The following is a 25,412-nucleotide window of genomic DNA, read 5'->3' on the forward strand; positions in this document are numbered from 1 at the left end:
GAGTCTTAAAAGTTCTATCACAAGTCCAAAATTATAGAGCATTCCAAATGAATTCAAGTAGTGTTCCGAATGAATCACAAAGTGCTGATGTACATATAGTGTTGATAATCTAACAGTCTTAATCAATGAATGCGAGGTAATAACAATGAAGTATTTAATCTAATAAATCCTCTTAATTAATTACTGAACACAACTAAAAGTGATTCCGATAAGGATTAAACTTGTCTGAATATATATATATATATATATATATATATATATATATATATATATATATATATATATATATATATATATATATTTGCAGTACGATTTCCAGGGATGGTCGCGTGGTGTTTATTATAATATATAACCTATGTTGGATGATGTGACTTCGATTAAAACAGCATTGTACATATTGTTGAAGACAGGGTTATTTCCTGTATCAAATATCTCAATGCGATTTTCCCAGTAAGGGTAACAGCAAACAGTTAAGAGTGTAACGTTGTTTTTTCTGCGTTTACCTTGAAAAACTGTAAGATGTTGAATCACACATCAAATTACGCCCGAAGGATCGACCCATGCCCCTCTCCATCATCGTAGCTATCGATGTCGGCGTCTTGCATTTAGGACAAGGATTCCTAGTGTTAATGTTTGTCTTTGAACTCTCCTCTCTCTTTTTTCCTATTTACCGATAATTCTGATTTAATTTCAACGAACGAACATGAATGTGTCGGAGACTCTTGCCTATTGTTTTTGGTTTCTGGTAAACCCTTCTGACTCATGGAAATTTGCAGTATATTTACCCACTAATGCAGCTGATATTGTTAATGGATCAATGTTTACAATGTCTGATGAATGACCTTTATTTTATATGGCAAATTTCATCCCCCCTCCACACCTTCAACCCCCCCCCCCCCCCATTACAGGCAGAATTTCGGCGACAACAGACCTTCACCTTACTTACATGGGACTTTTAATTATCCAGGGTTATGTAACATACATTCAAAGAATTAGTAATGTTTGATCAGACAAATATACGAAGATAAGTTGTTTTATTCAGTCTAAATCAATTTTTTTTCTTCAATAGTCAGTACAAAATCATTACATTTTATTTTGTTTTTATAGCATATAGTGTTTTCGATCTTCTTTAGGGATAATGTTTGTTACTTTGCACATGAATCAATAGCAGTTGTTAAAAGTTATTCTCCGCATAGGTTATACTGAAATAAATGCAAATCAACCTGATCACATGGTCGCGTTCCGACAAATGAAAGTCTTCGTCAAATTTACCTTATCATGCAACGAACACACGTATATAAATAACCAGACTTGGCGGGAAGGAACATTATGTAATTTGTTGCTGGTCAGACGTGAAGTGCTGTGACTGCAGGGACATGATGAATGGGGCTAGTGTTTTGTTTCTTCTCGTTGTTGTCACGTATGGTGAGTTTATCCGCAATGATATTTATATTTTATTCGTTATTCTAATATACAACACTGAGTTCTCGGACTTTTTTTAAAACAGTAAATAGGGAACTGCAACAAAACGATTATATCATACACTTGGTCAGCTCAGATAATCTGGCGAACTGGGACGGGCATATCATAATTAATAGCCATAAAATATCTGAGATTGTAAATATTTTGCAAGGACTCATACAGCAAAAGTCACTTTTCTAATCTTGGTATTCAAATGAAATACGTTGCTATAAGGTTTTTGCCACCTTGTTTGGCAATTATATTGACAAATAATAACAGTATAAAAATATTTGACAAAAATAATTAATAAAGTGATTGTTTTAATTAAAGAAAGTTACTCTTACATTTTACTTTAGTAATAACATTTTTGTGACAGAAAATTAACTGACAACACCAGAAATTTTTCCTATGAATTCATTTATTTTTATTAATTGGATAGTGCTGTCATGATCTAATTGTTTCGGAAACCCAAATCGCAAACAATTATAGAACATGAAAAGAATTTCGAAAAGCGATTTGGCATGTATGTTGTTATTTGTATTTAACTATATAGAAAACATATGGCTCTTTGTTAAATACTTTTTATTTAATTCATTTTTTAAATTTATTTAAGTTTTCAACATGGCATCTGTTGCAATTTTCATACTATGTGGATAGACACCCCTAAATTTCAAACTTGTTTGGTATTGATTGACATAAGTGATACGTTACAATAACTGATGTTTCCCCACGTTTAATCTTTTCCTTGTTGCTAATTGAATTGAAAAGAGAAAAACAGACATGTTTAAAATGTATTCATGCCGAACATACCCAAGATAATTTTGAAAAAGGCGTTTGGAATGTTTAAACTCATTATAATTATTTAAAAACGTAGAGATAGATCTGTATTGTGTATTCACGTTTGGCACAAATGTTTGATAAATACTATTTATTTTACATTTATTAAACATATTAATAAATACCTAAGTGTGATCTGATTTATATTTGAAAACTTTATCATAAAGGTAAGCTTTATTAAAATAATATATTAAATTTTATTTCAAATGAATAGCATTTTGATAATTCTCCTCATGAGTTCCTTTCCGTTTGTGTGAATAATTGCAATTCGTGTTTGATAAATTAAACTTGGAATTAATTTAATAATGTATTGAAGCAAAACTGCTGAAAGATATAGGCAACCCGGATAATTTTAAAATTACTTGGTATGTTTAATGTTTTACTGTTATACATATGATAAAGACAGCAGAATGTCATAAATGTGGCGTGTTAGACTTAGTTTGGTAAATTCTTTATGATTAATACTTATCTTATTTATTCAAAATATAGTACAATTTTCAGAAAATAACTGTAACCATAATATAACTATTTACCAGTGGCGTCACTCGGGTTGGTGTCAGCCAGTGCGGTAACTCATGGTGTCACCCCCATGGTCCTCCTTCCGTAACAGACCATACAGAATCCTTAGTAATGTCATTTTGGTGTCACCCCCTCTCATGGTGTCACCCGGTGCAGTCCGCACCCACCGCATCCCCCTAGCGACGCCACTGCCGTGCTTGCTAGTCATGCATTTAACTATGATCGGTTATCCGCTCATGAAATCCGACTAGACCGAGCAGTGTGTGCTCTGTAAAATTTGCAGTTTTTCATTTTCGTGTCACCTCTCTGAGATGGTGTCACCCGGTGCGGTCCGCACCACCCGCACCCCCCTAGCGACGCCACTGCTATTTACCGTGCAATACGTTTGAAAGTTACCCAGCATTTAAAACTTCATCTGCTGACGATGAATTTTTTTTCTCTAAAAGTAACTGAAATATATAATTGTGAAAGGTAAACGTTGTGATGATTTTACCTCGCGTCTTTTTCTCCGCTTTGGTTAGTTTTGAGAGTCGATCAAGGGTCTATAAATAATGTCCCTACGCAGTACAATTGCTCGACAGGTAGACATAGTTCATGGCTGCTGGGTGGAATAAATAAGCGCACTTCCAACCAAGTAGTTTATTTTCCTATACAACCACTCACAATTATATAATTTTTTTCCCGGGGAATATTTTTATCACAGGAGATTATTTGCACGCTTTTAGGTTTGCATAGAAGGTTTGTATAGAACTACAGTGATTACCACCCACCCCTCCTTAGTGTCGACGACGATTTTCTTTTTGTCCAAGAACTGTTACACGGACAAGTACTTCTTTGGTGAATATCAGTCAGGTTTTTTCTTTGGCTGGTCGAGCTAGTGTTGTTATTTCGATATAACTTTGAAGGAATTTTATCGCAGTGGTTCTGTCGGTGAATTCCACTTGACCGTCGTTGAAGCAATCCCTGGATGTTTCCAAGACCGATGCCGTATCCAGAGATCAAGCTTTATCGAGTGCTCATGCGATTACTTCATGTTGGCATCGAGTGGGTATTGGTGCATTATATATCTTAGCGTATGCAAGGGTATGCTAATAACCAAGGAGAATTTCAGACACACCTAACCCGTCAAATATTACCACATTACTTGGTTTTTCGCCATTGACCTGATCCTTAATTTTAAACGTCACGAACATAAGTTTAGGTGCGCTGATATCTCTTTGGGTAGTTATTTGCCATGATCGCGATTATGTACTAGTAAAGGGGTTATCAAAGGCATCGACAATATTAATTTCGATACAACAGTTTTGCCAGCTCATTGTCAGCTCTTTCTTAATCGAAATTTCATCATCGTCGTGGTTGTCCTGTAAGTTAAACTGTTTTTGGCTCAACAAAAAAACAAAACAACCTTGCAACATCTTCGCAATTCCCGAGTATGACAGAGATGAATCACACAAGGAAACGACAAAAAGGCGTTCATGACATTGTCCAAATCCAAGGTTGAAATTTAGGTTCAGACATTGATATAATGGCATCATCAATCATCAATACCAGGTCTGAATGACGTACAAGAAGGGTGTGAGTCCATGAAAGTGAAACATCATAGACTGGCCAGCTGATCTCTAGCAATCATCGCTGTAATGGACCAGTCCTAATATTATCATAGCAACGTCACTGTTTCTAAGAATATGTTTTGCAAGCACGTAATTTCCGTCAGTGAGATATCGTATGTTGCTGAATAACGTCATGATGACGTTTTTGACAAATCTAACCTTCCTACTGGGGGTGTAAGGGTTATTCTCGTCTTGTATAACTTTTTCATTAAGAGCTAAGAAGTATCATACGTTATAAACTTATAGGATGTGCTGTGTATTTGTAATTATAATCGTGAATAGATCAGCGTCCTTAGATTGGTACGATTAATGCTGAAAATCTCGGACGCTTCGTTCTATCAGCACATGCACGACCAAGTCCAACTTGCTTGAATTTTGCGATGGTGGAACTTTACTGACTATCGGTTTCGTCTAATACCCTTTGCGATCTATCTACAACCAGTCACATTTGCAGTCATTGAAACGGTGCTGTCTTGCGCCATGTCAGCTGGAAGTCATAGCGCAGCTTTGTTGATATATTACCGATCGGCGTTGGCATAGTAGTGCAACTGGAATCTTTGATTGCTAAGTTACTAATGGTAACTGTCGATTTCGAATAGTTTTTTGGTTTTTTTTACCTGTGCAGTGCAGAGCTCTTGATGCTGTCAACGACTAGCATAGCAACTTGTTTAGCGATTGGTGCAGTGTGTGAGGCCAGGCCGGTGAGAACCTTTGGAACACCTTTGAAGAATCACTGGACAACACCACCGAGATTATTCCCTAGTATGTCACGCATATTGGTTTTCTTCCGTTGATGAGACGCACGGTTCTCACATTTCTACGCACGATTATCATTTATTAAATATTAAGTCGATCTTAAATGTACAATTGTATCACCAGGATCTCTCCACGGAGGTATAACATGTACCTGTCGTGCCCCATGACGGAAAAAGACGAAGGTGCACCAATCGGGTATTATTTCATGGAAGATAAACGGGCACTGTCAGAGTAACAGACAGCAGATAACCCAGTGCGCATTGGGTAAAATCGTGATCAATAAAAAAAAATTGTGAGCCATTCTGTTACTTCACTGAAAAAATCACATTTTAAGTAATTCTGACGTTGAGGTGATCCTGGCAATGTCTGGTGCAAAATAGATCCTTATCATTTGGGTCCTGCATGCAAACATCTTATGACCAACCTTGTTCAGTCGAGATGTGTAGGTTCGTGTTAAAGTAGAAAAAAAATGTTAGAGTCTTTATTATCTCTAGGTTCTTTTCCAGTTACTGATATGATCTTTTGTCAGATCTCATCATTGATCAGTTCAGTGTCATACTACCCAGTGGAGAGATAATAATATTTCAGGTCATCCGAACGAGCAATCTGCGTCAAGCCCTTCGAGCAGCCGCGATAGGAAATTAATCCAACTGCAATAAATGCAACGATGGTAGTGTCTAAAAACCAAATAGAATTCTGGTTTCCTTGATGAGCTCGTGCTAATTGAGGGGACGCTCGGGGCTGCATATACAAGAACATGCTGCATTGTGGCTTTGTATGTTTCCTCAGAACTCATCATTGGTGTTGTTGATGTTTTCGTTGCCTCATTCGTGATTTAGTTGGTGAGCAAGTGCTCGCAAAGGAATGCAACCTCACTGATGACATCTGGCGCATTGTTGCCGGCATGAACCGACCCATGAGTGTTTCCAACCGATCCACAGTTTTGTGGACTTGTTACTGACTCGCAGTCAGGCAATCAACAATTGACCTTTGTTGATGCAAACGTTACACACCTTCACCATCATCTTTTGTGAGTTCGTTACAGTATTCAACACAATATGCATGCAATGCTCCATATTTTTAAAACATTTCAATAAATGAAAAACAGACTCACCTTTTATTTATGTTTTTTTCCTGAACGTTAGGTGTATGGTTCCATTAGATATTTTTTTCTAATGGGCAAATTCTACGATGTCTCCAACTCCTGTATTTTTTCTAGGCCAAGCTCATTAATAATTTATGACCGTGGTTTCTTTGACTTGTGCATGTCGGTTGTGGGGGATTTTCCTCTTCAACGCCTTTGTGTGTTTGCCCGCTATCGCCTTTGATAACTTCTAGGTCTTGCTTAGCTACAACAATCTGCTTTAGGAAGCATTCATTGATTTGCTCTGTCCAATCTGTTACCATCAACGCGTTGGTAGTTTTAATGACTTAATTCACATCCTCTAAGACTTCATGCGTGGGTTTGATCAGCGGTGCAAATGTGTTATCGAAGACCGCTGTGAGATATTCCCGTAGTGTTTGTTATGACAGAAACATATGTGCTCCAGTTGATCTTCAGTTACCACCTTCTGATATAACCTTGCTTTACGGTTTTGACATTATATACATCATACGGTTGTTCGATTGTTTGACAACACACGTTCACGTCAAAACGTGCTCGATACTTTTCCCGGTAGAGCTGCTCAAGTCATTTGTGAGGAAATTATACGGTCCATGGGTTCCCTGCGAAAACATTTTTTTTTTTAAATTCATCACACAAAACGTCAGCGTAAGGACCTGTTTTAATACATTTCTGCATGGATGTGCGAGTCAAACCCAGCAAATCTCATCAAGATGATTTAGATGTCCCAGATCACTTTTGGCATATATGTGTATCATTGTGTTATGGATCACTTTTGCGTTTTTGTAGCAACCACTCAGACACACTTTTGCAGGGTTGTCTTGTTTTTCAAGCATAGAGGACAACCATACGTCGGCGCAGCGATACACACCTATGAGATGTTTCAGCAAAGTAATGATTTTTGACACTTGCATACATTAGCATTGCTCATGTAGATCCCTTTGCACAATCACGCATGGGACTCCTCCCGTGGACTTGCAGCCACGCATCCACATCAGCAGATACAACCGCTAGTTTTATATTTTTTGGCAACGTAGTTTTGTTTCAGACAGTCTCTATACATTTTGGGACTTCAGTTTTCAAGAGGTGTCTCTTCACTGGCCCTCAAACCTCAGTCACCCAAGAAACTCAACTTAGCAACACGTATGAAGTAACTGGATCTGACTCATCCGTGTAGCAGGTGTAGTGTATTTTGATCATCGACATTCTTCTCCTAATTCTTCGCAGGTAGCGCAAGAGGCTTCGACATCACTACATTAATATAGAAACAACGCTACTGGTATTCATGTTCCATCATAGTTATGAGATCCTACTTGGATGAGTGAAACCTTGTAATGCAGGCTTGAACTGATGTTTCCCGCCCAATCCTATCTACTTTCAATTAATTCCAAACCACGTGTCAACACCATTGGACACCTCTGGGTTTGATTCTATTTCTATTGCTGAACAGCGATGGAAAGAGCAAAGCGCATAGTCAAACTTATTCTCTCTCAAATAAGATATATGGACCGGTTATGGGCTCAAAAACATACCCATCTGGACGACGTTCTTCCCACACAGAAGAGCTACTTCCACTTCGACTGGACTAAGCCATATACAATGGATCGTTGCCACGACAACAGCAATAGACAGGTGAAGTCACCAGGAGACAATCTGTCGTCCAGTGAGTCGAACAGGCAATTATGGATACCAGTTGTACCCACTGCTTCAAGATACTTTTTATTTATGATGTCTAGCTTAGTACCTCAAATTCCAACAGATGTCGCTTCAAAATTTCTGAACCCTTTGCCACTGGAAGGGACCCTTTAATTAGCGACTGCTTGGAAGTCACATTATTAATTCAGGGTACTCCAAGAGATTTGTTTGGGGAATAAACAAGAGCATTTTCATCGGATGGTCCACTTCATAACAGGGACACAATATACACAGTATAACACTACCGCCACAATGGCAGCTATGAACTTAAAAAGGTGGGCAAATGCTTTCTACTTTCACATTACCGACCATTCATGGCTAAAGATAAGCTTGCAACCTTCATTCTCTGTTCTTCTCTTTAATGATTAGGTTGACGGAATTCGCAACATGCCACCATCATTCACAGTCTCTCCTTCAGGGGAGGGATTAGCAAAGCAGCAAACAAAAAGTCCTGGGGATATCCCTAGAGCGCATGCCAATGGGAAACACCCTATAACTAAGGGTAAGAGTCAGGGAATGCCAATCGTTTTTGCCAACTTTAAACTTGACCATCCCTATCTCAAAAACATGCATACAGACTCCCACCTAACCATATGACAGAGCCCAGTAGGGAGAAGACTTCAATCGTTCATAGATGAATGAGCAAGATTTATCATGGCGTCATGGGGATTCGGTATCACGTTTAGTGCCGGTACTAAGCCTTGGGCCAGAGTTCTTCTGTTGTAACGCAGCACATATCAGTTGGTATTCAACCTAATCATGTACAATCCACTCTGTTACGCGATTGAATGAAACATTGGATCCTAATGCCATCCATTGTGGAGACTATACAATCAGTGTGGACTTGAAACTCGTGCAATTTCAAGATTTGGTCGATTAGGTCAATAATAAATGTTCAAGTGAAAAGAACGTGTTCCCAGGAACGAGAAATTAATTTGGGCAGTGGTAGGTTCCATGCATATTGCTAACAATCAGCCTGTTAGAGAAGTCCTTCGCTGGCTCAAATTTGCCCAGTGTGTTAAGGGACGATTTATTCTTTGGCCGTTTTATTGGGCTCCCAAAACAATGATTACGTGGTCCAAGTGGAGACCTATCTTGGGGGCCAGCTCTCAGAATTTATAACAATATTAGTTTCCAATGGTGGGGGAACCAGTTTGGATTCGAGTCGGGGATAACGTAAGGCAATCACAATGGCTACAGGTGCAAACATAGCTACGATGTCGTAGCCTCAACTTGATTTGTTGTGGTTGAGGCTACGAACTGATCCCATATCATGTAATGGAGCAAAAAAATCATCACTATAGTCAGAAAAACAAACAGTGTAGAAATCAACTACATAAGCATAATCATGTTGTGAAAGAAGTTTGGCTTATTTTGAATTTATTAAGCCCTTACACGATAAAATAAATTGGCATGGTTACTCTAACCTCATCCTGTCCGCCATGACAGATAACGCGACACTCTCGCCGTGACCCCTTTTCTACGAAAGGCTTGCCAGACCATATTTTGGATATTCTACGCTATATTATTATCAATCAAGTGGCGAATAATCGCTTCTTGGTGGAATTTCAAAGTTGCCGATAAACCGTATTTACTTTTAATGCGCAGAATTTCTGACCCAAACGGCGCCAAATTTTTACTACGATTTGTTTGCATTTCCAAATAAGGCGTCAATGTCCTTATATGGCACACAAACAAACGAGGCTGAGAACGGAAGTAATCATGATTTGAAATAATATGGCGGACGATCTAAACGAAAATATCGGCTGAAAAAGGTAAACGAGATTTTACAACTATTTCTACAATGATTTTCGATACTTCCGGTATGAAATAAGAGGACTACTCAATTTATTGGATTATATGCAAGGAATGTGTTTAAAGTATTATTATTAGGCTAAAAGACCGCCGGGTGTGAATCGCACCCGGCTTGCTCCATTAACACGTATATGTTCATGTTAGTACCCTGTCCACGAGGTACGAGTACGGGTACTAATATTAGCACTAGTGCAAACACAGGGCTGGGAGAGCATGTCCTGTAACATTTCGGACTGCCATAGGAGCATTGCCCTCTGAAAGATCATTAGTTACATATCAACATCATCGAGATGGAAACTGTTATGAATGTTTCTCATTGGCGGCTAGATAACCCACACAGGAATGGAGTTCTTTTTCTGTCCAATAACTTCACCTTTATGACTCATTTCAAACAATAAAGTGGAACAAATACTCAGACCACATTATTCTTGTTTAGGATTTTCTAAAGTTGAGTCCTCATTGACAAACCGATTGTTTACGGAGATTGCTGAATACATTTTTCATTTTATAAAGCTGAGTTTTAAGTCTAATTAAACATTTTTATGGTGTGCATACATAACCAATGCGTTTTGTTTATAACTATATCACACGTTTGTACAATATGGGTGGCCGGTGACCTTTAAGTATACATTTACTAAGCTGGCTAATGTATGGGAAGACTCGTACTTCTGCAAAAAGGAAATAATTAAAATGAAAAGGTCTCTTCATCCCTCAGTATTCACTCAATTGGCTCTTGATGGGAGAGACCTCTGATGATACCTATTGGTGACATCAACCTTGTCTCCCCAGTCTTGGATACAAAGCCTGAATGATCCTTGCTCTTTCTATAGATTGAAATGATCAAAAGTATACACTTCTTTAAGACCTCTGATTTGAAGGGGATACAGGAATCAGTAAATCTGTCTCCTAATCCAGATTACTACACTCAGTGGAAAATATTGGAGAAACTTCATCAAATGCAACATAATTCAGCTATTCCCTCAGTTGAATCAAGAAACCAAGATAGATGGGGTTTCACCCCCAACCAAGATTTACTGGACCTGAATCAAGAAACCAAGATAGATGGGGTTTCACCCCAACCAAGAGTTACTGGACCTGAATCAAGAAACCAAGATAGATGGGGTTTCACCCCAACCAAGAGTTACTGGACCTGAATCAAGAAACCAAGATAGATGGGGTTTCACCCAACCAAGAGTTAATGGACCTGAATCAAGAAACCAAGATAGATGGGGTTTTACCCCAACCAAGAGTTACTGGACCTGCATATTGGGATCTTATGAGATACACCTTTATGAATAAATGTTTTCAAAAAAGTGGTCGAGTTTGAAATAGCTTTTCCACCTTAGAGGCGTACCAAGGCAATCAAATATAGTCTCAGGTGAACGCACAAAGCACAAATGATTATTCGATGAGAAACAGCATCAGTTATCTTTAAACATACCATTCCATGATCATTAGCATACTAATTTGTCATGGAATATCAGTCAAACCAAAGACTTAACTCAGATCTTCTTTTCATTTGGATTCCACCTTGCCAATGACATTGGTCCCAGTGGAAGTTATGATGGGTATTACCCTCCTGAACAACACACCATTCGATATACTCTCAAGAGCTTACTTAGTTCACCTATCTTATAAGTCCTGCTTCCTCACTACTTTCAGTTCCATCTCAGTAGATCAATATCACTGATGGAGCCCCCTTCTTTCATTACAAAGAACAGGCTTCCGTTCAAGAGGAATTAAATATTGGTAATAGGTTCCGTCTATTCTGGATACTTCATTTTCAAGATCATCGGCATGATTCAGACTGCGAGCTCTGAAGTGGTATTTCAGGAATATAGACCCTTCGCATTGCTGGATATTTGCAGATGGAAGCAGTTGCACTTGGTATTCAAACTGATAGGAAAGACAGCATTTGAGTTGCCTTATTTTAAGATATCTGTAATCATACATGAGTTTACCATTCTTAATAACTGAAATAATCACCAGAGAAATGTTTTTTGCAGGTCTCCTGGTGGAAGCTCAGTACTGTCCCCATGGCTGGTTGGATCAATCAGGAAGTACTACGTGTTACAGCTTCCGGTTCAAACAGAAAAAGTCTTGGTCAGATGCACGGTTGGAGTGTCAGCAATATGATGGTGAGCTTCTGAAGATAGAGACAGATAAAGAGAAGGTAACATAAACTAAATCAATCATCATGAATAACACTAGTACTTAGTACCAAAAGAGAACACTAGTGAAATACTGCATAAAACCAAGTTGTTTGATAAATTTCCAATTCATGAAATAAATCCAAGTTAAAGCTTTTTCTCCTAGGTCATGCTTATAACTGATACAAATAAGAAGTGTTCTGCTTTAAATGAACCAGCAGGAAATCTTGTGCATGATATGTCTAGTTTGCTTCTCCAGTACATAATCAAATAAAGTAGCATGGCCAGTTTATTGAGTAACGTTGGTCATTACAATCACACAACTTACAATGTATGGATTATAACGTGTGATAAAGGTGAATGTTGTTTACGGGTTACAGCAGGTGAATACATGTTATCATATTTTATGATCATATGTCTATCAAAACGCAAGGAGTATGGGTGGTCATTGTAGCATGACAATTACATTCTTTTTATCTACATTAACGTTGAGTTGATTCCAATTGCGAACAATCCCATGAAAGTGAATGTCAGTATCTACCAAAGTGTATGTGCAGAAAGTAGTACTCTCGAAGGAAAGTATCACCGTAACTCAATAGGATTTATCAGCAGTAACATGGAATTTGGCATCTGCGATACTCAGTCCTTTGTATCTATGCACCCAAAAGTTTCCAGAGTGCTTTATCAAATCAGTTTTTTCCTTTGTTACAACAAATGTACAGACATTCGTACATGTACCTATTATCGACAGATATAAACCAAATTTTCTTGTTCATTATGCATCTTCCGGGACAACACATTTTTGTTTTGATTAACCGTTCATTGGTACGCAATTAATGTGTATATAATCCATTACTTTATAAACTCCCTTGCTTGACACAGTAGCAATGAGTAATAAACTGAAAGAAATTGTTTTTTATTTATCTTGAAATAAATCCTTGACTTACAGCTTGTTATTACACCTCTTATAAAAAATATGTGGTCTGATTATTCTAAAATCTTGTTGAATCAGCATAGGGCATGATTTATCTGATTTCCAAATGTGTTGACAGGATGATTCTTCTTTATATATCAGGTGTGGGTGCTGTCCCAATTGCATCATATAGAGAACATTACCCATGAGAATGATGAATGGTGGACTGGTCTGAACAATCGTGAACAAGGAGACATCACTAAGTGGTTCTGGGCAGATGGAGTGGCCCTTGAACCCAGTCTACTGTGAGTAAAATATAATTCTAGTCTGCATTAGCAGCAGCAGCAAGTGTAACCATGTTTTGATGTCCCTGCATCTTGAACAGGGGGGACACGTTGACTTGCGTATGCCAATCTGCTCTTGAATATACCCATCACGAGAAGACTGATAGCAATATTGCATAAATTTGAAATGATTGAACAGTTGCCATTTGAATCTCAACAATGAACAGATAATGCATCATTCCCTTTACTTTTTTCACTGACAATTATGACATATTTTTTGGGCAATTTCATAATTTTATTCTGATTAAATTAATACAAATATATTTATGGGGTGCAAATCTTCGTAAAATTATGAAAACATTTTTTAGATTAATGCACAGATCCAATTATCATCTGTCTATTCAATATTTTCTCTATTATCTCTGCAATAATTGCTTAAACTAAAATTAATAGTTTATATATTTATTTATTAATCGCTATGGTATTGGTAGACAATTAATCTTGATTGAAAGAATGCCATTTTGATAGTTTTCAGTAAGGTTGCAGCTTTCTACTGAATCAAGTAATATTGAATTGTTACGAATTATATGCGAAATATTTTCTTGAATAAATGTAGTTATAAAAGATCAAGTTTAATATATTTACCCAATCCGCTGTCTCTATTGATGCTATATGTTATCTACTTTCTGTGATTATGATTGATATAAATACTGTTCAAATTAAACCATACACCTTTATAGGTGGAAATGGATATATATTTAAAATCTTTTCCCTGAGCCATGCAAAAATACATTAAAAGAATTCTTTTAATATTTTGCTTTTTAAAATTTTCAGAAATAGAGCAAAAAGGTTTATTCAAGAAAATTACTGTAATCTATTCTACAGTCATAATTAATGTAATATGTTGTCTACAAACAATAGGAAAGCTCAAACTTCTACCCTAAAGTAAGGATAAATGTCAATCACACAATACAAATTAAAAATACATATAAGAAATAGGTTTAATTTAGATTAATTATAGTTAATCATCAAACTTCAGTTATCAATAGCAGAACCATAATTGGATCTGTCCCGATAATGTGCCAGATCCAATGAGTTTATGTAATACAAAGATGCCTTTCCCTTGGTGAAATCGACATGCCATTTTGATGGCAACTCATGTATTATTTTACAACGGTGTAGACAATGGCCACTACCTTGATCCACATTTGTGAGAGATGATCGAGTGATCCCATTGCTCAGATGCCTATTTTGAAATTACTGTTTGCTGTTTTAATTTTCAGAGCCCTGTAACTGTAACCAAGGCAGTGTATTTTTGTTTCAGACAATGGGCTCAGGGAGAGCCAAACAATTACATGGGGCAGGAACACTGTGCAGAAATATGGCAAGGCATGCTTAAAGATACAAACTGCGATCACCAGCTCCACTATATTTGTCAAAGACCAAAGAGTAAGAACATTAGCAATCACGAGCCTGTTTATTAAAATTGATCAATCGATTGATTGATTGATTGGTGTTGAATGTTGTATCAACAAAAATAAAGACAATTTTCTACCACTGACCTTGGGAACTAACCTAAACTGTTTTGTCAGGATTCATACACACAACCCATTTATTGTGAATCTGTTTATCAGACAGGTCTCCCTATATCGGTCATATCTTAATATTGGTTTAATGGATTTTAATTGAATTTATGTACATATTTCTGTTAACTTAGTGCATTAGTTTAAGGCACATATGAAGAGTTTTCACTTCACCTTCTTGTCTAACTGAATATATGAGTCTTTTTATACGTATCACAAAACTGTGCATTGCATTCTCCCAAAAACATTTACTAACATATATGTTTGAAACCCTTCATACATAATTTACATTAACTAACCTTTTCTGATTTCAAAGTTTTGTCCACTATTACAACATCATTTCAAAATGATTTTGATAATATCAGACCCTGTATGACAATAAACCATGGCACTGATTTATTTAAATTTGATGGTAGTAAAAAAATGTTGATATTTGTTTCTGTTGTATTATCTTGTTATCATATCCTAACCTAACAAGCATATGTAATATCGGTTCAGTCGTCATTGTATTAAGATGTCCTGTGTATGTCAATGTGCAAAGTGTGAATAAGATAGGAATCGATCTAAAAAAATACCTGAAGGAAAACAGTTCGAACAAAGTAAGAAACTATTAATGATCGTGCTTTTAACTAAAGTTATTAATGAAATCATGTATGACACTTAGTTAGATAAAATTCCCCCTTCCTTATATTTATGCCTTCAATATTTAAACATGAAACGAAAGTTTGTATGTTTCCAGTGCCCAGAAGATAAATTAATACTTTATTTCAGTATATCTGTTAATGATTCCAGGACAGTTGGCTGTCTTTAGAAGCCACTCTAATCAGAAGATTCACCTCAAATGTTTTGTTACAAAATCTCCATGATGGGATAAACAATATTCCTTCTTAGTGGTCTTGATAAAATTAGTCATCAAATACTATATAGAACAAATGTTGTACGTATCAAACCCTTGTGAATCCCTTTTGACAAATCAATATCTTGGAAATCTACAGCAGAAATGTTTTTGTAAAAGTGGATGACACACGTGATTCCACAGATTACTGATATTTTCCACTTTTGATTTTATAGGAGAGACAGAAAAGTTACGTTTAAAGACATACATAGATTTCACCATATAATCATCTTTTTTATAAGTGTTGGTCTGGACTGCTTCTGTGTTAATCAGCTGTGTAACTGATTGATACTTATCATCAAATTGGTATAGCTATGACTTGGTTGAATTAATATGTATTGTTTTGTTATGATATACCCATGGCATTCGGTAGGGTATGAGATGATGGTTTCTTATTTAAAAGTGGAACGTGTGGAATAGGTCATCTACTTTAGAATGACTTCAAAGTTATAAAGCTTACTAAAACCAGTACATTCTATTCAAGTCCAACCTATTAGAATTCAAACTTGTTTGAGCTGTGGTTCTGCAGGGATCACTATTCTGCTTATATTCCATCTTAATATAAACGATATTAATGATAAAGTACGTTGTGTCACAAGAAAATTTGTTGATAAAATCTTGTCCAAAAATCCTGATGGAATTTACTCCGATATAAATTCCAATCTAGGAATGCGTAAGACATGGTCAGCAACCAATGGCTAGACATGGCCACACTTAGTAAACTGACATTATACTATTTCTACCCACTTACCAGCTTGATAACTATCCTACGCTAAACTTTGACAGTGGGATATTAACAACACTAATGTTTAGTAGACAGGGAAATTGTCCATACACCTACACAATTTATGTAATTCTGTTTATAAAATGTTCATGGCAGTACAATTCATATTACATATGAAATCGTTGGACCTGATGTTGTCTGGGACAGCAGTTCAAGTGAGGAACTAGATAGTTTAGAGAAAATATCCCCATGACTTACTAGATACACCAGAAAATAAAAAGACTCTGGCTAAAATTAGGTGAAAGAAGTAAACTCTTATTTCCCTTTTAGACTATAGTTAATATCCATGCCCCGTATACTTAAAACTATCTACTGCTACCATTACCGTTATTCATGCAGACCATGATCTACAAAAATGAATACAACTTGAATTTCCAAAGTTATACTCGGATCAGTAAAGCAATCTTTTATTAACATCAGCATATTACTATGTAACAACTTGCCTGAAAGTATAGGCTAGAACTAAACCGGAATTCAAATGTATCATGTCAAATAATAGCAGACTTCCCTAAATCTGCCACAAAAATGGTGATGGAATTTTTATTTTCCTCATGTACCAAAAAGCAAAAATAGCACATTAAAATAATCATTTGTTTAGAAATCACTCAATTCAGTCACCTTGGTGATTTCATGTAAAGCAATTGAAACAGTCATCTAATTTCTTTCAGTAGAATGTACATTTTATGAGACCTTCTTTAGACACATAATACAAACTCTAAACATCTGCCAAATTTACTGCAGGATCTGCATTTTTATGGATTCAGAGTTTTTTCAATAAAATAAATTGTAATATTAAAATTATTACAAGGGTTTATCGAAGAAACTGAAAAAATGTATAAACATATTGTACTATATTATATTTACATTTGCGTTGTGTGTATTACATATTTTCCTCAGTACTTTTTATCTGTCTTGCGTATCTCTGTTTAAACTTTTGTTAGGAAAGGGTATTACTAATATGAAAAACTTATAGTCCAACCCATTTTCCTTGTGAACTGCAAATAAAATAATCTTACACTAAACTATTGAAAGCGAACATAATATATTTGATTAAACTTGACAGCCACCATTTACCAAACACCTCTGGTCAACAATGGTTGTAAGTTTCCAGGCATCCAAGAATTGGCTATGGTGCAGAGCCATTGTTTAATGATTTTAAAGATATTGTAATCATCCTAACCATAATTATACTAATGCAGGGTGGAGGCTATGAATACAAATTATTATTATATCAATTCAATGCCAGTTTTATCCCCTGTCAACAGATGATATTTTTTAGTGTATTCATTTTGCTTGTATTTTCATACTTGCCAGAGAAACATAAACATTGTGTCATTCATCGCAGGTGCCCCTCTATTATGTGATGTGGACAATGGCTGGGAACATATGGGTGGAAACTGTTACAAGATCATGCCCATCAATAGGAATTACGAGGATGCCACGTGAGGCTTTGACTTCTAAAAATATTCATTTGAAGATAATTTACTGCAAGGATAGCTCTCATATATGTCCTTGAACGGAATGAAACTAATTGTATTGAATCATTAACTAAAATGTAAGCTCGTTTGATTAATTGCTGTATCCTCATTATTTGTTGGGTCATATGGATCTTGCGGACCAATTTTGTTATTGTATCTGATCCATGAACCAATTGGTTTCTATTCAAATATTTGACATGGGTTTAATGTTTAAAACATATTTAATATGTTTCAATTGCTATTTCATAATATTAGTTCATGCACACAACATATATTACATTTATATATCCGCGTGTTGGATATCATTTCAGTATTTATTGTCGAGAAATCTTGTTTTTAAAAAAAAACACATAAGCATGTAAATAAGGCTAGATGTCTCAATGATGACTAAACATATTTCGTCTCTCAATGACAGTTAGATGGTCTACCGGTACTCTTTCTAAAACAAATGTACATTTATTGTGTTTTGAAAATTATGAATTAAATTATCAGTGACTTGGTTTCTCTAATTTAAGAATATAACAATAAATGAATTGACAGTTCATTTAATTCATTATAATCTGTTTTTTAACATCTGTTTTTTAACATACGAATAATCAAATTGATCTAAGTGTTCCAGAACAATTATGCAAATAAGCAGTGCATACACATCTATATCCTGTCTCTCTTCATCTTGTCGGCAATGTGAGGACTGTCATGTGTGAATTTAGCATATACTTTGATAAATATGGTGTCAGATGTAATGCATACTATGAATTTTGGATAGATACTGAATGAGCACATGTTGATCTTTTGTGTGAAAAAGAATGACTCTATGACCAGAATTCATGAAACCTAAAACATTTCAAACTCATCACGCCACAAAGAACCAGCAGAAGGTCATTATGATGGCATCCTTGTAGACATCACATCACCAGATGCAAGAGATTTTGATTCCAAGAATTTAGCAGCCATGGAGGAAATGGAAAGAATAGTTTTTTTTCTTATATAGAAGACTTTCCCAATAAACACCATAATTAGAAAAAAATTAAACAGTAAAACAATATAGTTTTATTTCGAAATCAAAGACTGGGTGAATCCATAGATAAATTTGATTGAACATAGAATTCAAACATCAACCCTCAATGTTTCTAAGAGAGAGAATGTTGCATACAAGCTGAGTGAAAGGAAGCAAGAAAGCTGATTAATCTAGTGGAGCATGATTAAAGTGATGCAGGAGAACATAAAGAATACATTGAAAACATGTCCGTTAAACTTGCTGATAGTATTAGAGATAGGCAACTGTGCACATACGATGTGGAAAAGGAAAATGAGCAGTAAATTTCCAGATTTGCTGTGGTGGCACTACTAAATCATTAAAGTGACAGCACACTAGGGAGATTGTTTACAACACCAGATGGAGTAAACAAAACCTGTTTCTACCAGGTGCAAATGGATAACAGTCACTTCAGTAGAAAATGCAGAAGATGGCAAACTCAAAGAGTAGAAGAAAATATTAAGCAAGCATTCTTGTCCTAGACAGAGAAGTTGCAATACCGTTAATTGGAAATAAAACAACCAAAGAACCTAGGATGACTCATAGAGAAAATGAACTGACTCATGATTCAATTTTAGAAGAAACTTCAGACTTGTTTGAAGGCACTGGTACATTAAGGGAAACATCACCTTGAGATATATCAGTGTCAATCACAAAGTCTGTCTATCAGGAAAAGTACGAGTGACAGTAAAACAAAAAGGACTATAAATTGAGCTTCACTGGCTTGAGAAACAGAATATGTTTTTTCCAACACAATCAGTATTTCTTTGCAAAGACAACCAAATTGCTGATTTGCATTGGCCAAAGAATTCAGACGAAGCTCGAAAAACAAAGTCATTATCCTTTACTTACAATAGATGCCATATTACAAAAATAGAGGATGCGAAGGTATTTAACAATATCACAATAAATGTGTCAGTATTGCTTTAGCTGTGTTGCTAATTTGGGTTGGTATATACCCAGTGTGCATCTGTCCATGGTGACATTGGCCCGGTATATCAACAGATGAAGTACTTAAGAAGTAACAGGGTAAACAGAACAGCACATATACTGCTGTAAGTCAGAAAAGGATCTTTTGCTGATGATCACAAAACTGTACATGAAAAGCAGTTGCAATATTTACTACCTTAAAAGGGATGCAACATGCACATAAGTGAACTATTGCTTGTGCTACCAGAAAGTATAAGTTACTTTATTTGTAAAGTGGTCCGTCAGTGATAAAATACATGACAGTATGTACCTGAGATCTAAAATCTCATATGATATGATGCCAACAACAACACCCACGACTGCCATTGACCGGTTCTTCAAATGATTGAGCACTCTATTGTGTTCTCCTTACTTTATGTAGAGATGGGTTTTGTTATATTGGGCATTTCTATCTGTCTGTCCAACAATCGATCTCTCCTTCCATCCTTCTGTCAGTCTTTTTGCATCACTTTTAATTGCGGTGCAATAACTATATTTCAACAAAATTTGCAGTGTGATAATGATGAAGCCTTGACTGAGTTTTCTTGCCATTGTTTTAGAGGAGTCATAGAGTTTGATTATATGACTTCCCTACTGTCATTTACACACAGCAACGCCTATATTTACAATTGGATTTCAATGAAATTGATAACTTTCTTGAGACCTATTGTTTATTTCTATGTTATGGTTTAAAAGAGACATAACACAGATGTTGCATCTATTTACTTTTACTTCTACTTAATAACACCCTTGATAATTTTTAGATTTAAAAACAAAATTAATATTCACGTTAATGTTGAATAATCGATACTCTTTCCCGTGCACAAGTATTCAAGGCATTGATTAATGTAGAGGAAAAGGGTTTAGGGAGATTGCTAGCACTGGTATATCCACTCAAGGGTCGAAAAAAGTCCATGAAATAGACTTAAGTGTTATAATCATTACAGACAAATTTGTACGCAGTATGATGCCAGTCTTGTGGACATATTTAATGAAGAGGTGCAGCAACAGGTTACAGACATGGCTAAAGACTATGAGAGAAATTCATGGCTGGGTCTACATGTTGTACATGATGTAAGCTATTTCTAAAACACACATCAGTTCATTCACCTTGCTATCTCTGTAGCAATACTTGTAGACATTTATAGCTGGTATAAAGTTTGAAGTAAGAACAGGTAAGTGTTATCTGTGCAAAATATAAAATGAAGATGATGTGTGAAGTCATAATCTTAATACCAACATACAACTTGTAAAACTATTGACCATATGGCCAAAATCAAATGAAAATCCACTATGATCAACTCTACTTTTGTACATGAAATTTATTGATTTATGTTCCAGATAATTTTATTGACTGAGACTCTGCACTGACTGTATTTTGTTCTACGTTCTTACTTGATAGAATTTTTTGGGTGTACCAGCTGAATTGGTATTTTGCCTAGAATGAATACTACAAACATAACAAAATTCCATGTCTGGCTGAAAATTACACAACATTTATTTGACAAAGTAGTCAAGAGAGCTCCATGCTACTGATTATTTTTTAAAATTTCAATCTACTCTTATTTCTGATCTGTTCTAAAGGTAGTTCTGATGAGAATGTTTTCATTTCTCTTGGTTTGCCATGCATGTGCAAACAGCCACTGGCTTGGTGATCCAGTTATCATTTCTCAGTGACTTAACCAATGGTGATCCAGTTCTCATTTCTCAGTGACTTAACCAATGGTGATCCAGTTCTCATTTCTCAGTGACTTAACCAATGGTGATCCAGTTCTCATTTCTCAGTGACTTAACCAATGGTGATCCAGTTCTCATTTCTCAGTGACTTAACCAATGGTGATCCAGTTCTCATTTCTCAGTGGCATAAGTAGTGTAACTTTTATCTTTTAAGTTGGGCATATTTATATCATATTGTTAATTGGTCTCTAATTTATTTTATAGGTTTCTATATTATGCCACCTGCAATAGAGGATGAGTATTAAAAATAGGTCTCTTATCAACTAAATTGACTGGTTTTGTTTTACTAGTTGTTAGATTTTGGTTGTGGGTTGTGTCCTAGATGTGTTAGAGAAAGATATTATTGATAATGATTTTCCATTTTGGAGCTTGGTTTCGTTTATATTTAAAACTCAGGACAGCAGGTTTTATCCAATAATTTGACACACAGTTTCAATCACTTCTTCAGCAACGTTATATACATATCATGGCTTTGTTAAAGTCAGTATGAGTCGTTTACCTTTCTTATTCATTTCAGTTGAATGGAAACATGGCGCTAGAGTGGACAAATGGAAGTTCACCTGTGAAAACCTGGTGGTCTGATAGCGAAAACTCTAATCACACGTATGTTAGCTGCTGATCAAAAAGTTTTACAATGTTTGTGTAATATTAAACTAACGTTACATAACTTAATGAAAAAAGCTCACATTGTGGAGGAGTGGGGTATTCATTTGGTGATGCATATGGTTGGTGAAAAATTCAGTTAGGTACTATATTTTGAGTAGAATTAGATTTTGCATTGATCCTACATATATGACACTTACTGTTTACAATCACAGGTTCATAAATGTCATGTCTAATGAAAATGTATTCCATCTCAAAATATTCTGCTTTTTGCAGTTGATGTTATAAGTTTCGCATGAGCTTTAGTTCTACAGTTAAAATTTTAGCCAAACGTGTTTGGTTCCATTTTCATTATGTTTACCAATGCAAAATGTAAGCGATTACGGAAGAAAACAATAGTTTTAAAACTTTTAAAATGTCTATTGTGAATCAAACTGTGCTGTCAGTGCCAAGGCACCGAGAAGTGTCAATAGTCATCATATGTACATCTTCAGAGGTGGCATATCACATCAGTTGTTTTATTATTGTTACCTATATTTCAGCTCCTTTAATGTAGTTAAAAGTATGTATCCATGTAACTCATATATAATAATTTTAAGCCCCAAAAGCAAAGCTTCAGAAAGGTAAAATGTATCAACTAGCGTGAATAGGGTCATACTTCAACGACTTGGTTGGTAAAGTCTCACATACATGTGCAGTAAATTTTGACCCATAATTGCAGAATTATCTCACCCATTTTCCGTGATAATCAGTCACTTTACATTCACAGGCAGGCTGCATATATGTGATAAATCCATATCATTTTAACAGGCTCACTTACTTAAGTTTCCTGTTAAATCTTTTAATTGCAGATTATCCAATACAAGTTCATGTGTTATATTAAATGCGACAAAGAATGGTTTACAGAACTGGGAGTATGCTGAATGTATGGAAGGATCAAGTTTTATCTGCACTAAACAATCTGGTAGTATTCCTTTGTTGCTAGTACAAAGAATTATCTTTTCTGTCATTTGCTTGTAAGGTAATGCCATGTGAATTCTTTAATCGAAGCTTATATTTTTAAAAATGAATAGAAGTAATACATGACAGGAAGAAAATGTGTGAAAATATATATATAATTTTTAAAATTAATAATATATATCACATTGTAATGTCACTTTCAAGTTAACAATCCTCCATGTAAATTCAAGTTTTAATCAACATATTTTTTTAATTCAGCACAAGGCTAAGCACCCTCCCCCGTGAAACATCACTATGACATATCAAGAATACATTTGCTCCTATATGAACAGAGTTGATCTTTAGCCCAGCATAATTTTTCCAATTTTTCATTTCATTAAATATGGATACTAAATGCAGGTTCTAATTGCTGTCTTGTTACAATTATACAGTGGATCAATTAGTATACTCTTTAGACATGATGTAATAATGCTTGCTTTCTGTAAGCCAGACATTTTAAACTGGATGTAGTCACATGATGTTCAAAACTTTGAGTCAGGCAAATAGCATAGATGACAAGTTCTTGACATTCCCTCATGAACATGATTAATCATGAGTGAGCAGTACGATTACACAGCGGTTGCCAGGATGATACTTAGAATGACATTTCTGTTTTTTGTTTTAAGGCCTGTGTTCTGATGGTTGGGTGCAGAGAGAAGGACGCTGCTATTTCTTCTTCAGTCAGAAAACAATGTCATGGAAGGACTCTGTTGCATTCTGCAACTTGCGAGGGGCTACGCTTATTCAAATGAACAGGTAAGGCCATTTGAGTTAATTTGACATGGACCACTAACATATGTATGCAGGAACTAGTAAAACTCTATTTAATCATTATCTTTTACATTTTTCACAATAAAAGTTTGGTGTCTAAATTCATTGATGATGTTAATTTAGTGCATTATACTTGAACTAGAAGACCAAGCTTGTTCATGCAGATGGGCTTTTGATTAAACAGATATTTAGGCTAAGAGCTATACAATATATATTTCTTATAAGTCAAATCCAAGTGCAAACTCACCAGAGCCAGATCTGCCATCTCGTACTGTACTGGCAGAACAGGTTCCATGCATTTTATGTGCTAGTAATGAGTAGAACAAACAGTATAGAACCATATATGCCAGTGCATTATGCAGGATCAGATCAAGGTATATGGTTTGCTGTTGGATTTGACTTATACACGAGTACATATGGTGCCCATCGGACACAATGCTGTTGATAATGTATATGGATATTTCTTTCAGCGGTGATGAAATACAGTTTTTGTTCAACGAATTACAAGAAAACTTTGGTCAGGATGTTGACAGCATGTGGCTTGGAATTTCAGGTATGAATGATATGTTTATTTTGAATTTGAATATTACTGCATTAGAAATTATTGCAGCCAAGATACTGGTCTTTTATCTGGGTTTCATTATTTATTTCCATTCATTCAACACACAAATGCAGTCTTGCCTCCTCTTTTACACTTTTTAAATAATTTTAGGTTTACAATGTCACTGAAATTTATAATGAATGAGAAACATAGAATTTTGATATGCAGTATGTGAAAGTATTAATGCATTCTAGTCTAGGTGTATGATATGGAATTATGAACTGAACATCTATTTTGAACATCTTAATCAGCCATGTAACATTAAGTAATTATGTAATAAATTTGTTACCTCGCTACAAAACAAAATAAGAAATGATCAGCGGTAAGTCTTTTGAAGCTAATTACTTTGCATATAAAGTTGATTAAAAATCTTGTTGCTTTATGTGGCGATTAGGGCTGTCAAAAATCATGAAAAACCAACCCGGGTACCCGTTAGCACATGAATGACATGTACAACCATAGACCAACTAATTGTTATCTGACCGCATGCTATTAATTAATAAATTTATTTAGAATGACCTTTGTACACAGATGGTAGGTATAATCCAACTTTTAATGATCACTGTGATCAGCCGCGTTAAATCCTTTAGAACACTCACCTTTTTTTTAAGTATAAGTCCTTGTTAGAACAGACCACGTTTATTCATCGGCTTTTGACCGCAGATTTGAATTACCCATGCATGCGTGTAAAGCAGCTTTACCACATGTCAAGAGTAATGCGTTAAAACGGTCTTTGTTTGTGTGTGTGTGTGTGTGTACGAAGATTTCAAGGTGTCTAGGTGATAATTGTTCA

The 25,412-nt window shown here is 35.6% G+C and overlaps 1 protein-coding gene across 4 annotated transcripts in view; it reads left to right on the forward strand.

Annotated features, from left to right (window-relative positions):
* The first annotated feature begins 1,320 nt into the window (after positions 1-1,320).
* LOC149791882 (lymphocyte antigen 75-like) overlaps positions 1,321-25,412 on the forward strand; it is a 153,360-nt gene continuing 129,268 nt past the window's right edge. For all 4 annotated transcript variants that reach the window (XM_089970386.1, XM_089970389.1, XM_089970388.1 and 1 more), the window contains exons 1-10: positions 1,321-1,425; positions 11,823-11,989; positions 13,042-13,184; positions 14,488-14,612; positions 17,771-17,867; positions 20,856-20,982; positions 22,163-22,248; positions 23,100-23,212; positions 23,874-24,003; positions 24,489-24,571. In XM_089970386.1, the coding sequence (XP_089826512.1) occupies positions 1,377-1,425; positions 11,823-11,989; positions 13,042-13,184; positions 14,488-14,612; positions 17,771-17,867; positions 20,856-20,982; positions 22,163-22,248; positions 23,100-23,212; positions 23,874-24,003; positions 24,489-24,571 (1,120 nt within the window). In that variant the 5' untranslated portion in view covers positions 1,321-1,376. The remainder of the gene's footprint in view (positions 1,426-11,822; positions 11,990-13,041; positions 13,185-14,487; positions 14,613-17,770; positions 17,868-20,855; positions 20,983-22,162; positions 22,249-23,099; positions 23,213-23,873; positions 24,004-24,488; positions 24,572-25,412) is intronic.

Source organism: Sinohyriopsis cumingii, chromosome 9 (assembly GCF_028554795.1).
Source record: "Sinohyriopsis cumingii isolate HCF-2022 chromosome 9, ASM2855479v2, whole genome shotgun sequence".
NCBI classification, from domain to species: Eukaryota; Metazoa; Mollusca; class Bivalvia; order Unionida; family Unionidae; genus Sinohyriopsis; species Sinohyriopsis cumingii.